Source organism: Pogona vitticeps, chromosome 2 (genome assembly GCF_051106095.1).
Source record: "Pogona vitticeps strain Pit_001003342236 chromosome 2, PviZW2.1, whole genome shotgun sequence".
Taxonomy (NCBI): domain Eukaryota; kingdom Metazoa; phylum Chordata; class Lepidosauria; order Squamata; family Agamidae; genus Pogona; species Pogona vitticeps.
The window spans coordinates 189,639,434-189,651,963 of record NC_135784.1 but is presented as its reverse complement, the minus strand read 5'-3'; the positions used below and the strand labels follow the sequence as shown (position 1 = coordinate 189,651,963).

Here is a 12,530-nt window from a genome sequence, read left to right as displayed (position 1 = left end):
GTGCCTCGCATACCGAGCGCACCGTATAACGACGAATTCGCATAGCGATCCCTTCTCCGGGATCGCTAATGCGGAGGCATAGCGTCTGTCCATATGGAGAAAACTCGCTTACCGAAGGGTGCCAGGAAGGAGCCGCCGCCGCCGCGAGAGTGATGCGGGGCGGCGCTGGCCGGGAAGAGGAAGGCAGGCTGCAAGGCAGGCAGGCAGGCAGGCGAAGGGAGGGAAGCCGCGCGTTTGCGCGTCCTCTTCCTCCTCGTCCTTCTCCTGCCGCCCCCAGGGACGAAGGCAGGCTTCAAGGCAGGCAGGCAAAGGAGCGTCCTCTTCCTCCTCGTCCTTCTCCTGCCGCCCCCAGGGACGGAAGCAGGCTGCAAGGCAGGCAGGCGAAGGGAGGGAAGCCGCGCGTTCGCACGTCCTCCCCCCCCACTTTCCCTCTTCCTCCTTGTCCTTCTCCTGCCGCCCCCAGGGACGAAGGCAGGCTGCAAGGCAGGCAGGCGAAGGGAGGGAAGCCGCGCGTCCTCCGCCCCCGCACTTTCCCTCTTCTCCTCCTCTTGCTGCCGACCCCCCAAACCTCCCACAGAGTCGGGCGATCAGCTGTTTGGCGGTTCTAAAATGGCCGCCTGACGCCCAAAATGTCCGCATGCAGCGTTTTCGCGCCCTCCCCTCGCTTAATGGGCTTTTACATTCCGTTTAGTGACGATTTCACATAGCGAGGGTTAATCCGGAACGGATTAACCTCGCTATGTGGGGCACCACTGTACTTGGTAGGGTGCACTATCTCAGATAGTGTTCTTGATAGTATTTGCAATAGCTGACCACCATAGAGTCACAGGAACTCGCAGTGGGTTCGTGAGATAACTACCACTGAAGTAGCAGTGCCAATGACGGTAGAAGAGGCTGCAACTCAACACTGGGGTCTGCATAGAGGAACAATGCCAGAAGACAACCCTGTGCCGTCGTGTCAGCTGAAAAGCTCTGAGATTTAATTGGAGATTTGTATTCAAAGGACTGTGAACCGATCTGATTGCGCCAATGCTTTCTTCTGCCTGTCTTCAATTCTGGGGGGATAATCAGCCCATAGCTGCAGAAATAACCTAGCCTGTCTCCTAACTGCCTGATCGCTGTCATCATACAGTACAGTGGTGCCTCGCATAGCGACGATAATCCGTGCAGCAAAAATCGCTGCAAAGGGATTTCGTTGCTATGTGATATTATGCGATATTAAAAAGCCCATAGGAATGCATTGAAACCCCTTCAATGTGTTCCTATGGGCTTCGGACTCACCTTTAAGCAAAAAATCCTCCATACAGCGGCCATTTTCGCTGCCCGGTAAGCGAGGAATCCATCCCAGAAAGCAGAAGGTGGCCATTTTTATACCCAGTGGCCATTTTGGAACCACCAATCAGCTGTTACAAAATCATCGCTTTGCGATGATCGGTAAGCGAAATAGGTTACCAATAATCGCAAAGCGATTTTCCCCATAGGGAACATCGCAAAGCGATCGCAAAAAGTTAATCGCTATGCGATTTCATTGTTAAACGAGGCGCCCATTAAGCAAGGCACCACTGTATTTTTACATACTGCTGTAAACTTCTTAATGCTTGTTGACAAATAATCATTTCCTTTTTGGGGCCTATAGGAACATCATCACGATAGCTGTTTTCTATGCCCTGCCTGTGATCCAGTTGGTGATCACATACCAAACGGTGAGTAATTTGCTTTCACTCCTCAGCTCAGTTTTGTCATTCGGGTCAAACAAATTTCTTACAAGCCCCCCAACTTCAGTGGACCCCAAAGTTTTGGGCATCACCCACACTTTTTTTTAACTTTAGAAAATGCCTCACACCTCTCTCTTACCTTCTGTACCAACATTCTCTCCTTTGGTTGTTGTAGGTTTTTTGGGCTGTTTGGTCATGTTCTGAAGGATTTTCTTCCTAGTTTTTGTCTCTTTAGGGGACAGGACTTAGAACTCTGTCTGTGTTCTGGTGTAGTGTGTGAGATAGTTGAGTAATTGTAGCTGTGGGATCAGCTTTTTGTCCTTTTTAGGAGCTTGGGTGATTATGGTGATCAGGGTGTTATGGGTGTGTTGTTGTGATAAGGGGGAAGATGGTCTGTCACTGTGATTGATGGGTGTTGTTAGCTAGTCTATTGTGTATAGTGATCACTGGTCCTTGTGGCTGGGTAGAGTTCATTGACCTTTTTGCAGGCAGTTTTTTTTTTTCAACCTCCAGAACATGGCCAAACAGCCTGAAAAACCTACAACAACCATTGGATCCTGGCTGTGAAAGCCTTCGAGAATACACTCTCTCCTTTACTGTCATTCTTTTCCCCCTTTACGGGGAACCATTACGGGACTCCCTTTTAATTATAAAGTAAAATAAAATATATCTTCATTTCAACACTGAGAGCCCATCTGGTGTAGTTGTCTTCCAACTGCAAGTACATTTATTTTTTCAAAAAGCAATTACAGAGTGGCCTGGATAGTAGGGGGGGGCTCTGATTGTCATACCATTCCAATATGTGAGAATTTGCTAACTTGGCTAACACAAGCCAAGGGGGAAAGTGCATACTTACATTGTTCAAGTAGAGTTAAACACTACACATGCAAACAAGCTGAATCCTAAATAAAGGTTTCCTTATTGCTGAAGTACTGGTGTCTCTCAGTTTGAGAAGCTGGGCTTGCCTTATGCTGCCACTCTGAGATGGGGTGGAATGCTTTTAATTGTTCAAGAAATATGATAGCCGTTTTTTTCAGTCTTGCTCAGAATCAAGGATGCTCAGAACCCGGACAAGACGGAGGTCTTGAGGGTGGGCGATCCTTCCATCAGTGGCGTGGGTGACTCCCTCTCTTTTGGAGGGTCGTCCCTCACCACAGAGTGAGGTTCACAGCTTGGGGATACACCTGGACCCGTCGCTTACCATGGAAACGCAGATAGCATCCGTGGTCTGTTCTGCCTATTTTCACCTGTGGCGGATTGCCCAGCTGCGACCATATCTTGAGGGGGAGGGCTTACTTCTCTTGTCCACGTGCTCATAATCTCGAGATTAGACCACTGTAATGCACTCTACGTGGGGCTGCCTTTGGGATTGATGCGGAAACTTCAAATGGTGCAAAATGCAGCAGCCAGGCTTCTTAGTGGAGTGAGGAAATATCAGCATATCTCCCCCACCCTGGCTGCTCTGCATTGGTTGCTCATTTGTTTCCGCATTGATTTCAAAGTTTTAATGATGACGTATAAAGCCCTAAACGGTTTGGGACCTCGATACCTGGCAGATCGCCTTCTCCCACCCAGGTCTACTCGAATCACCCGACAAAGCCAGCAGGGACGGCTGAGGGGCCTTACACTGAGAGAGGCCCGGAAAGAAAGAACAAGAAACCGGGCCTTCTCGGCAGTGGCCCCTCGGCTGTGGAATAATCTACCAACGGAAATCCGCTAGCTCCCTCGCTAGGTGTTTTTAAAAGCCATTTTAAAACTTGGCTCTTTAGGCAGGCCTTCCCTCCAGTCAATTAACTGTTCCATTTCTTTAATTTCCCATCTTGATAATGTATATACCCACTAGTTAGTTGTTTGTATTATTAAGTTTTAATAGCTAATATTATTCTATAGTATTTTATCATTTTTTGTAAGCCGCCCCGAGTAGATTTTGTCTAGAGGGGCGGGGTATAAATCTAAATAAAGTAAAGTAAAATCAAGGCTCTGCTTTTGCCTCTCTTGCCTTTTGACTCTCACAGGTGCAAAGATGTGTACAGGATGCAAGTAAAGCTATATACTGTTCTTTCCTCCTTTTTCAGGTGGTGAACGTGACTGGAAACCAGGACATCTGCTATTATAACTTCCTTTGTGCTCACCCACTAGGAGTCCTGAGGTGTGTGTGAGAGAGAGAGACACTCCCAGTGCATGGATTGTAATTTACATTTGGGTTTTTTTTTCTCTTTACAGCCAAGAAAATGCGGGTGATGCATTCTTGGGTGGGGATAAGGTGGGATATTATCTGACTTTAGCACCTATTAGTAACACAGACGTCATAATAACTTAAGCCGATTGATTGATTGATTGTCCCATTTGTGCAATGCACTGTTCTGGACGGCTGACAAATTAAAATCAGACAATAGAACAATAAAAATAAGAAATGCATATAAATATGAAGTTTGGGATAATAAAACAAGAGTGGGCAACCTTTTTGGGTGGCAGCCAAATTCCAGTTTTGGGAAGGGTCTTGGATGGGTCACATTCCACCAGGATCCATAATCCAACAAGGCTGAAGATATGAGGTGAATTCAAAGCAAAAGGTAATTCTTGCTAATTTGGCCATTTCCCCGCCAAACGTATGAAGCACATCTTGATGCTGTGCTCTTTTACTTAGGAGTGAACCCTGGCACAGTAGCTTTCAGCAGGGCAAAGCGCAGCTCAATTCCATGGCAACAGCTTCCTGGACTTCAAAGTAAAGTACCAGGTAGCAGCTTTCAAGCTTTAAAATACAGTCTCATCTCTAATTACGAATTACAGAGAATAGCAAAAGGAACTTGGCAAGCGATGGGTTGTCCATCACTGTAACAAAGGTGGAATAAGCCTCTGGCTTCCATAGCAAATTGAAACAGAAAAAGTAATTGATTCATTCTCTCTCCCCTGAGGGGAAGTTATCCATTAATCAGAGTCTTCTTCACTCAGCCGGCTGCTAAAGGTAATATTCCACCTTCTACACATCACCTACACATGAAGAAATCACCGTCTTCCTTCAGCTGAGCCATCACTACAGAAGCACTGTGAGGCTATCAATTGGCTATTTAGGCTAGAAAGTATTTTTTAAAATAAGTAAAACACAAACTCCCAGTGGATTTGCTGACATAACACAAATGCATTTAAATATTTGTAAAAAAACCCATGTTCTGGTAAAGTTATGTGATCATGGAAAATGTATCAATGGACGGACTGATAATGTCTTATGAGGCTAAATGAGATGAAAATCCATTCCAGGAAACCTGTTCAAAGACCTACGGAATACTTTTCTAAAACATAGCACAGAGCCATTCTGTTAGGACATTTATTTATTTATTTATTTATTTATTTATTTATTTATTTATTTATTTATTTATTTATTTATTTATTTATTTATTTATTTATTTATTTATTTATTTATTTATTTATTTAAAATATTTTTAATGTGTCTTTCTCCATAAAAAGGACCGAAGGCCACTTACAACAGTTAAAAGACAGTATTTAAGCTAATAACAGTGAGTATACTATACTAAAAGGATTAATGAATACAGTACCAAAAAAAATATAAGCAACACCAAAACACATCCCTTTTAAAAAGCACACTTGGCAGCACTATGTGAAAGCTCGCCTGAAGAGAAAGGTCTTCACCTGCTAATAACATTGTAGTAAAGGAGTTGCATGCAACGGTTTCTGTATTCAAGAAATATCAGGTTAAAACAAGAAATGGCACAGGTTGAAAGAGGAAATGACACATAGTCATGTTTAACCCTCACCTTCTAACTTTCACACCAAAAGCAAACTCAAAAGCCTGCAGGTTGGGTCAGACATAAATCCTCAGGGTAGACTTGTATAGATACACGCACACACACGCACCCTCTCTCAGGTGGGTCAGGAATAAAAGGCCCCTCTGAAGTCTGGCGTGCAGACTTCAGAGAAGATTATTAAGGCTTGAATATTTTTGAGTTGGAACAAAGGCAGTTTCCTTCCCTCTTTTCTTAAAGCTGTCTATGCAGCATGACTGCCGAGTATTTTTCAGTTAGGCTCAAAATGCCCCTAGAAGTGATGCTATCGGATAATGTCACATATTAAAGCAATTACAGTGGTGCCTCGCTTAACGATTACCTACAATGAAGTTTTTGTGATCGCTATTGCGATCGCAAAATGATGTTCCTATGGGGAAAATTTGTTTAACGGTGATCGGTTCCCTGCCTCGGGAACCGATCTTTCGCTAGACAACGATTTTAAAACAGCTGATCGGCGGCTCTAAAATGGCCGCCCACTGTGCAAAATGGCTCCCCGCTGTGCTTTAGGACGGATTCCTCGCTTTACAGGCACCGGAAAACGGCTGCACTATGGAGGATCTTCGCTGGACGCTGAGGTATTTAGCTCATTGGAATGCATTGAACCGGTTTTCAATGCATTTCAATGGGTTTTTAAATTTTGCTTGACGAGGATTTCGCTTAACAGCGATTTGAATGGAATGAATTATCCTTGTCAAGTGAGGCACCACTGTAAATAGACAGATGTTTGGATCCATTTATGATTAAATCTATCATTTAGATAAGTTTATTTAAACATTAAGCCTACAGTTTCATTTAATTTTGTTTAAGTTAATAAATGTGAAAGTTTGTTAAACACAGATACCGTATTTCTTAAGTGTATCATTTTAAATTAGATTGTGCAAGTTTAATGCAAAGGGGCTTGGTCCTTCCTTTGGTGATCATTTCTCCCCCATTTGATCAGCTCCTCCAGCCAGTATGGCCAATGCTCAGGAAATATGGGAACTGTTGTTACAAACACGTAGGAAACACTCCATTTGTCTACCCTGGGGTAGCATAAATCCCAGAGGCATTCAATCCGGCATTACCGGAGTCCTGCCGTTTGGAGCAGCTGCTTTATTTATTTAAGAAGTTGAGGGAAAGGAGGTTCTCCCATTATCTTTTAAAACCTGTAATTACTATACCAGCCAAATGCCATGCAGTTCTGTGAGCAAATGTGACACATGCAAGGAACTGGTTGTTTTTAAAAAACTGTTATAGATTCACTAAGCATGTGCATGTGCATGGAGAGAGCCGCCTTCCTTCTCTCACGTTAGGCTTCCTTTCTTAACAGTGCTTTTAACAACATCCTCAGCAATGTCGGCCACCTGCTGCTGGGCTTTCTCTTCCTGCTGATTGTTTTGCGCCGAGACATCCTCCACCGACGCTCCTTGGAAGCCAAAGACCTCTGTACAATGGTACCACTCTTAGTTGGATCTAGTAGAAAGACAAGACCTTAGGGGCAGGACCCCTTAGGAGCTCCCCCCTGGAATGGTGTGCCCTAATTCCCTGTGTTGGAAAATACAGTGTTGTGTTTTTTTCCAATGTAGAGACTGTGAAGGCAATCAGGCAGCTGCAAGGTGCACACCTGATTGCCCCAGAACGAGTTGCTTTGAGAATAATAATTTCTCTGAAATCCATCTTGCCATCTGTCAGGGAGCTACTCCATCCCAGCCCCCCCCCCAATAGAAGCCTTCCAGCAGAACCAAAAAAAAGCCCAGCTTGGGCACACATCGGGGTCAGGCTGGAGCTCATTTCCGTGTATGTGGTTTGATCTAAAAGAAATAGATCATAGTAGACTGCTCCAAAAATGGTCCAAATTGTGATCTACTTCTCCACGTGATCATGCCCTGTGTTGGAAGAAAAGAACCTACAGGCACGCTGTCCTTAAAAATGTGTCTTTCAGCAAGACTGCATGTCGTGGGTCCCTTCCCCCCTTTTAATTTCTAAATAAAGTAGCTATAGACTGCTTTCATCTTATGCTTGTAGACTTGTAGACTCCATCTTTGGGTTCAGGGAATAGGTTTTTCTAGAAGATGAATGGCTGGGAGAAGATAGCTCTGACATATACTAGAACTGCTTCCCAGTGCAACCTGAGTACACGTAGTCTAGAGGGGTGGGGTAAAAATCAAAAAAATAAATATAATAAATAAATATCTTCTGTCAGCGTGCGGACTGTTGTTGGTCCAGGACCAAAATATGTGGGAGCCAAGCGTGGTAATGTTATAATAATTTCGTCAGGAAGGACAGTGAAGCAACGCCATAAGATACTCTGAGAGCAGCATAGAAGCAAACCTTTGCCAACCCTCCCCCCCATGAAGTTTTTTGGCAGCTATAATAAATAGCATTTAAATGATGATCAGAAGTTCAGGTGATGAGGCTGAGGCATAGCCGTGTTTGGTGGCTTCAGTTTCAGAGGAAAATGAGGAGTGAAGAGGACAGTGATAACAGGCAATCAAAAGAAAAGTGACAAAGAGATTTGTAATTAATATTCTTAGTTGTGTTTGGAATACCAAAGATGGGCTGATGATTCAAAAGATGCAAAGACAGATACCAGCCAAGAGCTCAGAGCCCAAGGGATAATAAGGCGAGACTGAGAAGAACATAGAGTTTAAGTGAAAGGAGAATGCCAAGAGTCTCTGTAGTGCAGGGCAGTTACCGGTAAGGGACATACTGCTTCAAGCCCATGCAGTGATGTGTCCCTTATCAATAAATAAAGGGGAAATTTCAGCTTTTCCCTCCTCCTTGCAAAGTGTCAGGAAAGCACTCAGAGGATGGGGTTTTGCCCTCCTCCCTGGAGCAGGAAACCCACCTTTCCTCGCTCCCCACAGAGGGGGAGGCAGGAGAGGATGCAGGGGGCACAGAGGCTGAGAAGGAAGAATGGGTGAAATATGGGTTGTGTTGAGGTGTGGTATCCTGGAACCATCCCATCCTTGCATGTAGATACAAGGATCATCCTGAATCTCAGATGGCATTTTCAAGGGACCCTGTTTAGCCGAACCCGACCTAGGATAACTCTCGTATCGAGTCACACCCTGGCAAAAGCACTGCCCTGTTGGGGGAAAACACCTACCAGGGCTGCTTTGATTCAGTATTGATGATCACACATGTTGGAAATGGAATTAAAAGGTGCAGGGGGAAAAAAACAGTAGACCCTGCCAGTGATCCAAAAAGATGTGGATAGCCATGGAAAAAGGGTCAGGGGTGTTTACATCGTCTTATCACCAAAAACGGATCGAACCCGAACATACCAAAAGCAGTCCAAAACATGAGAAAAAGCACTATCTGACTGAACCTTTGCTTTCCAAGTTTCAGCTGCTGTGCAGTCTCAATGCCGCTCAAAGCCACTATGCATTTTTAATATACTTCCAGGAAAAAAAAACCAACCAGGGAATAGAATAAAGAAATTGATGCCAAGAAAATCTACTGACAAGTTTCTGGTTTTAGACTGTTGCCATGTTTTCATTTTGATTGAGGAAGTAAAACTGAGAAAATCAACAGGATTGGATCACATGAGTAATGTTTCAATTATGACATGTGATGTCCTTAATCATGTGTATAATGATTATAGTATTGCCGTCCTCAGCAGTTTCTTGGGTTTCCATTCATGTGTGAGGATGTTTCAAATGCTGAGTTTACGACACATCTCCAGCTCTACAGATAAGCCCTGTACAGTGAGCTTTTAAGCACAGTGTGATTACTAGCAAGCGGTATCTGTTCAGGCTTAACCAGTATATGTCTGCAGGCTAGTGCAGTGCGAACATTAACCTTTGCTAGTGGATTGAGCAGCAGAGCATCTGAAATGGATACGATGAACAGTACTGATAAGCTCATATCAGACATATTACATTCTCTCTTAGAAATACTGCTCCTCTAAAAGAGCAAAGCCGGATGGATAGCTTAGTAGTTTGGGCATCTGGTTGTGGAGCCAGGCCACACAGGGTGCTTCTTGGGAGAAGAGTCAGCCTGTGTGGCCTTGGGCAAGCTGCACAGTCCTAGGGCACTGTGGCATCTGCCCAGGTCATGAATATTAATGTGCTATCTGCATGGACCAATCAGAGTGCTGGAGAGGCGGAGTCATGACATATAAGATTACAGTATCAGGAGGAGGAGGAGTTGAGATTGGAGTTTTGAGGGTTTGAGAGTTGGAGAGATTGGAGTTTTGGAGTTTGGGGTGGAGAGAGGGTTGGTGCTTGAGAGTGGATGAAGTAGGATGTTTTATTAAGACTTAAAGACATTTGATTGTTCCTTCATCACCTGTAATAATAAACAACTTCTACTTGGTTCTGTTTAAAATGACACATTGCCTGGACCTCTATTATTAATAATACATAATGTCAATATAATCAACTGGTGGCAGTGACACAACACGTAGCCTTTGCTTGGCGAAACAACCAAGGGACAGGCGGGAATGTGACAGGCACCTTATCCGTAGGATCAGCATCTGTTGATTCACTTATTCATGGTCTGAAAATACAGTGGTGCCCTGCTTAACGATTACCTTGTTATATGACAAAATCGCTTGACGACGATGTTTTTGCGATCACTATTGCAATCACAAAATGATGATTCTATGGGCAATTTTCGTTTGACAACGATAGGTTCCTTGCTTCAGGAACCGGTTTTTCGCATTACGATGATCAAAAACAGCTGATCATCGGGTTTTCAAAATGGCCACCCACTGTGCAAAATGGCTCCCCACTGTTTTCAGGACTGATTGCTCACTATACAGGCATCAGAAAATGGCCACCCTATGGGGGATCTTCGCAAAACGAGCAGGTATTTCCCCCATTGGAACACATTGAACCAGTTTCCAATGCATTTCAGTGGGGGTTTTTATTTCGCTTGACAACGATTTTGCTCTACAGGGATTTTGCTGGAACGGATTATCGTTGTCAAGTGGGGCACCACTGTATTAAAAACAATAAAAGAGAAATCCCAAAAAGTATACATTTTTAAGAATGGAGTTACAAGCCACTAGACGGAGACAGAGACCATGCCATGTACAAACATTCACTATGAGAATAGCATTCCATGTCTTTCAGCATCCTCAGGGGATCCTACGGTACTCTCTGTGTGGAAAACCCTTAAAAGGGTCATCATAAACCAGAACTTGCCAGCACGTGATCATTATTATTCAAAAGAGCCTTTGTTAAGCCTAGCCAAAGATTTGCTGCTTATTGGCTCTAATGGGACAATCTGTGAAAAGGATAGTGGTCTTTTATGAAGAAAGGCTCTCTCCAAGATTATATATGTACTAATCATCCTTCTTGGACCTTCCCTGCTCTTCCCTTTCAGGACTATGGGATCCCCAAGCACTTTGGCCTTTTCTATGCCATGGGCATAGCTTTGATCATGGAAGGTGTCCTCAGCGCTTGCTATCATGTCTGCCCCAACTACTCCAATTTCCAGTTTGGTAAGCAGAGAGTTTCCTTCAGCCGGAAACACAGGAGAAAGAAGAGCAGGAGGGTTTCCTTTTGTCTGTTGACATGTTCATCAGACTCACTAAGATTTGGTTTTCACGGTACCTCCCAGTTTTACGTGCATCTGGGGAAACCAACTGGAAGCAGAGATACTGTTCAGAAATAGGGAACACTGTACTAAAATTGTTTTAAATTAAGTCTAATAATTTCTTCCCCTCCTCCTCCTTTCTTGTGATCTACAATGGCATCTTCCGCATGTCTCTGCAGACGTTATGTCCCAGTGAAGTTTTTGTTGTATCTGTGAGAACCTTTTTAAAGAGCAGGAGCAGAAGGTTTTTGTTTTCCTTTCTTTTTACAATTCGTTTAATTCATTGACCCCATTATGGTGATTCCAGTCTGCAAGAACACCAATCTCTTTGTGTGGCTTATCAGCAGTTCTGGAGTGTTTAAGAGTGTGATTTTAGAAACACCACCAGTGATTTCACGATGGTCTTTTCTCCTTCGTCGACAGACACCTCCTTCATGTACATGATTGCAGGGCTGTGCATGCTAAAGCTGTACCAGACTCGCCATCCTGACATCAACGCCAGCGCCTATTCTGCCTACGCCTCCTTTGCTGTGGTCATTTGCCTTGCTGTGCTGGGAGTGGTATGTCATTGTCTGAGACATCCTTTTCCTTAAGAAGAGAATGGTTTCAGCAAAAGTGGGGAGAAAAGGCTGAGAATGGAATCAGGGGAAAGGGGGCTCAGCATCCAAAACAAATGCCTTGTGAGATCAAGCTACCAAGCCCTGCAATCTTGTGTGAATTTTTGAACATAAATTCTGAAAATGCCAGGTATATGAAAATAAGAGTTCCAGCGACCTCCATCCTACTGCGAGCCTTCACAGTGTTTTTATTTATAGACAAGGGCTCAGACTTTTTGAACTGAAGTATTATTTATATAAATCCCTTTCATATGCTTGGCACTTTACAAGGAACAGGTATGACGGGCCTTTATGCCAGGAAGCTCACAGTGTACAGTAGATACATGGAAAGATCAACAGAGGATGGGTGGGGGTGGGAATAGAGAACATTGGTATGCAGGGGGAAGAATGTGTGTTTATTTTAAGTTTACTTGGGTGTAAAAGAAATCCACATGGGCATTTGTCCCACTGTTTGGTGTGCTGATGGATTGAGTTAGTCATCTATTTTTTCTGGCATCCACATACGAACGTTGTTGGAGCTTGTTCCAACCCACACCTTTTTGAACCCCGTCTGCTATTTTAGTAGGGGTTGGAGCGCTCCAGTTTAGTCCAGTCCTAACAAGTGTGGTAACTTGATATATATTAAACTACAGTATAGCCTTGCAGTTCTGTCTGGTGTCGATTTCCGGTATTCTGAAGTGGCTTATGAGCTGCTCCAGGATATCAGAAATTGAGCACCTCCCCTAATCATCTATGGAGGGCATTTGCACATCTGCTAGATCATCACTGAACTGATTCATTTAAATGTTTTTGTTTTTAAATTCTTTGCCTGTCTGTGTATAGCTGATTGAAGCTACAGCTCTGAGCAATTTATAGATCAGCAAAACAGA

The 12,530-nt window shown here is 43.9% G+C and overlaps 1 protein-coding gene across 5 annotated transcripts in view; it reads left to right on the top strand.

Annotated features, from left to right (window-relative positions):
- Positions 1-12,530, top strand: part of SIDT1 (SID1 transmembrane family member 1) — a 74,573-nt gene that overhangs the window by 46,272 nt on the left and 15,771 nt on the right. For all 5 annotated transcript variants that reach the window (XM_072991711.2, XM_072991710.2, XM_078386738.1 and 2 more), the window contains exons 14-18: positions 1,637-1,703; positions 3,791-3,864; positions 6,828-6,951; positions 10,832-10,949; positions 11,468-11,604. In XM_072991711.2, the coding sequence (XP_072847812.2) occupies positions 1,637-1,703; positions 3,791-3,864; positions 6,828-6,951; positions 10,832-10,949; positions 11,468-11,604 (520 nt within the window). The remainder of the gene's footprint in view (positions 1-1,636; positions 1,704-3,790; positions 3,865-6,827; positions 6,952-10,831; positions 10,950-11,467; positions 11,605-12,530) is intronic.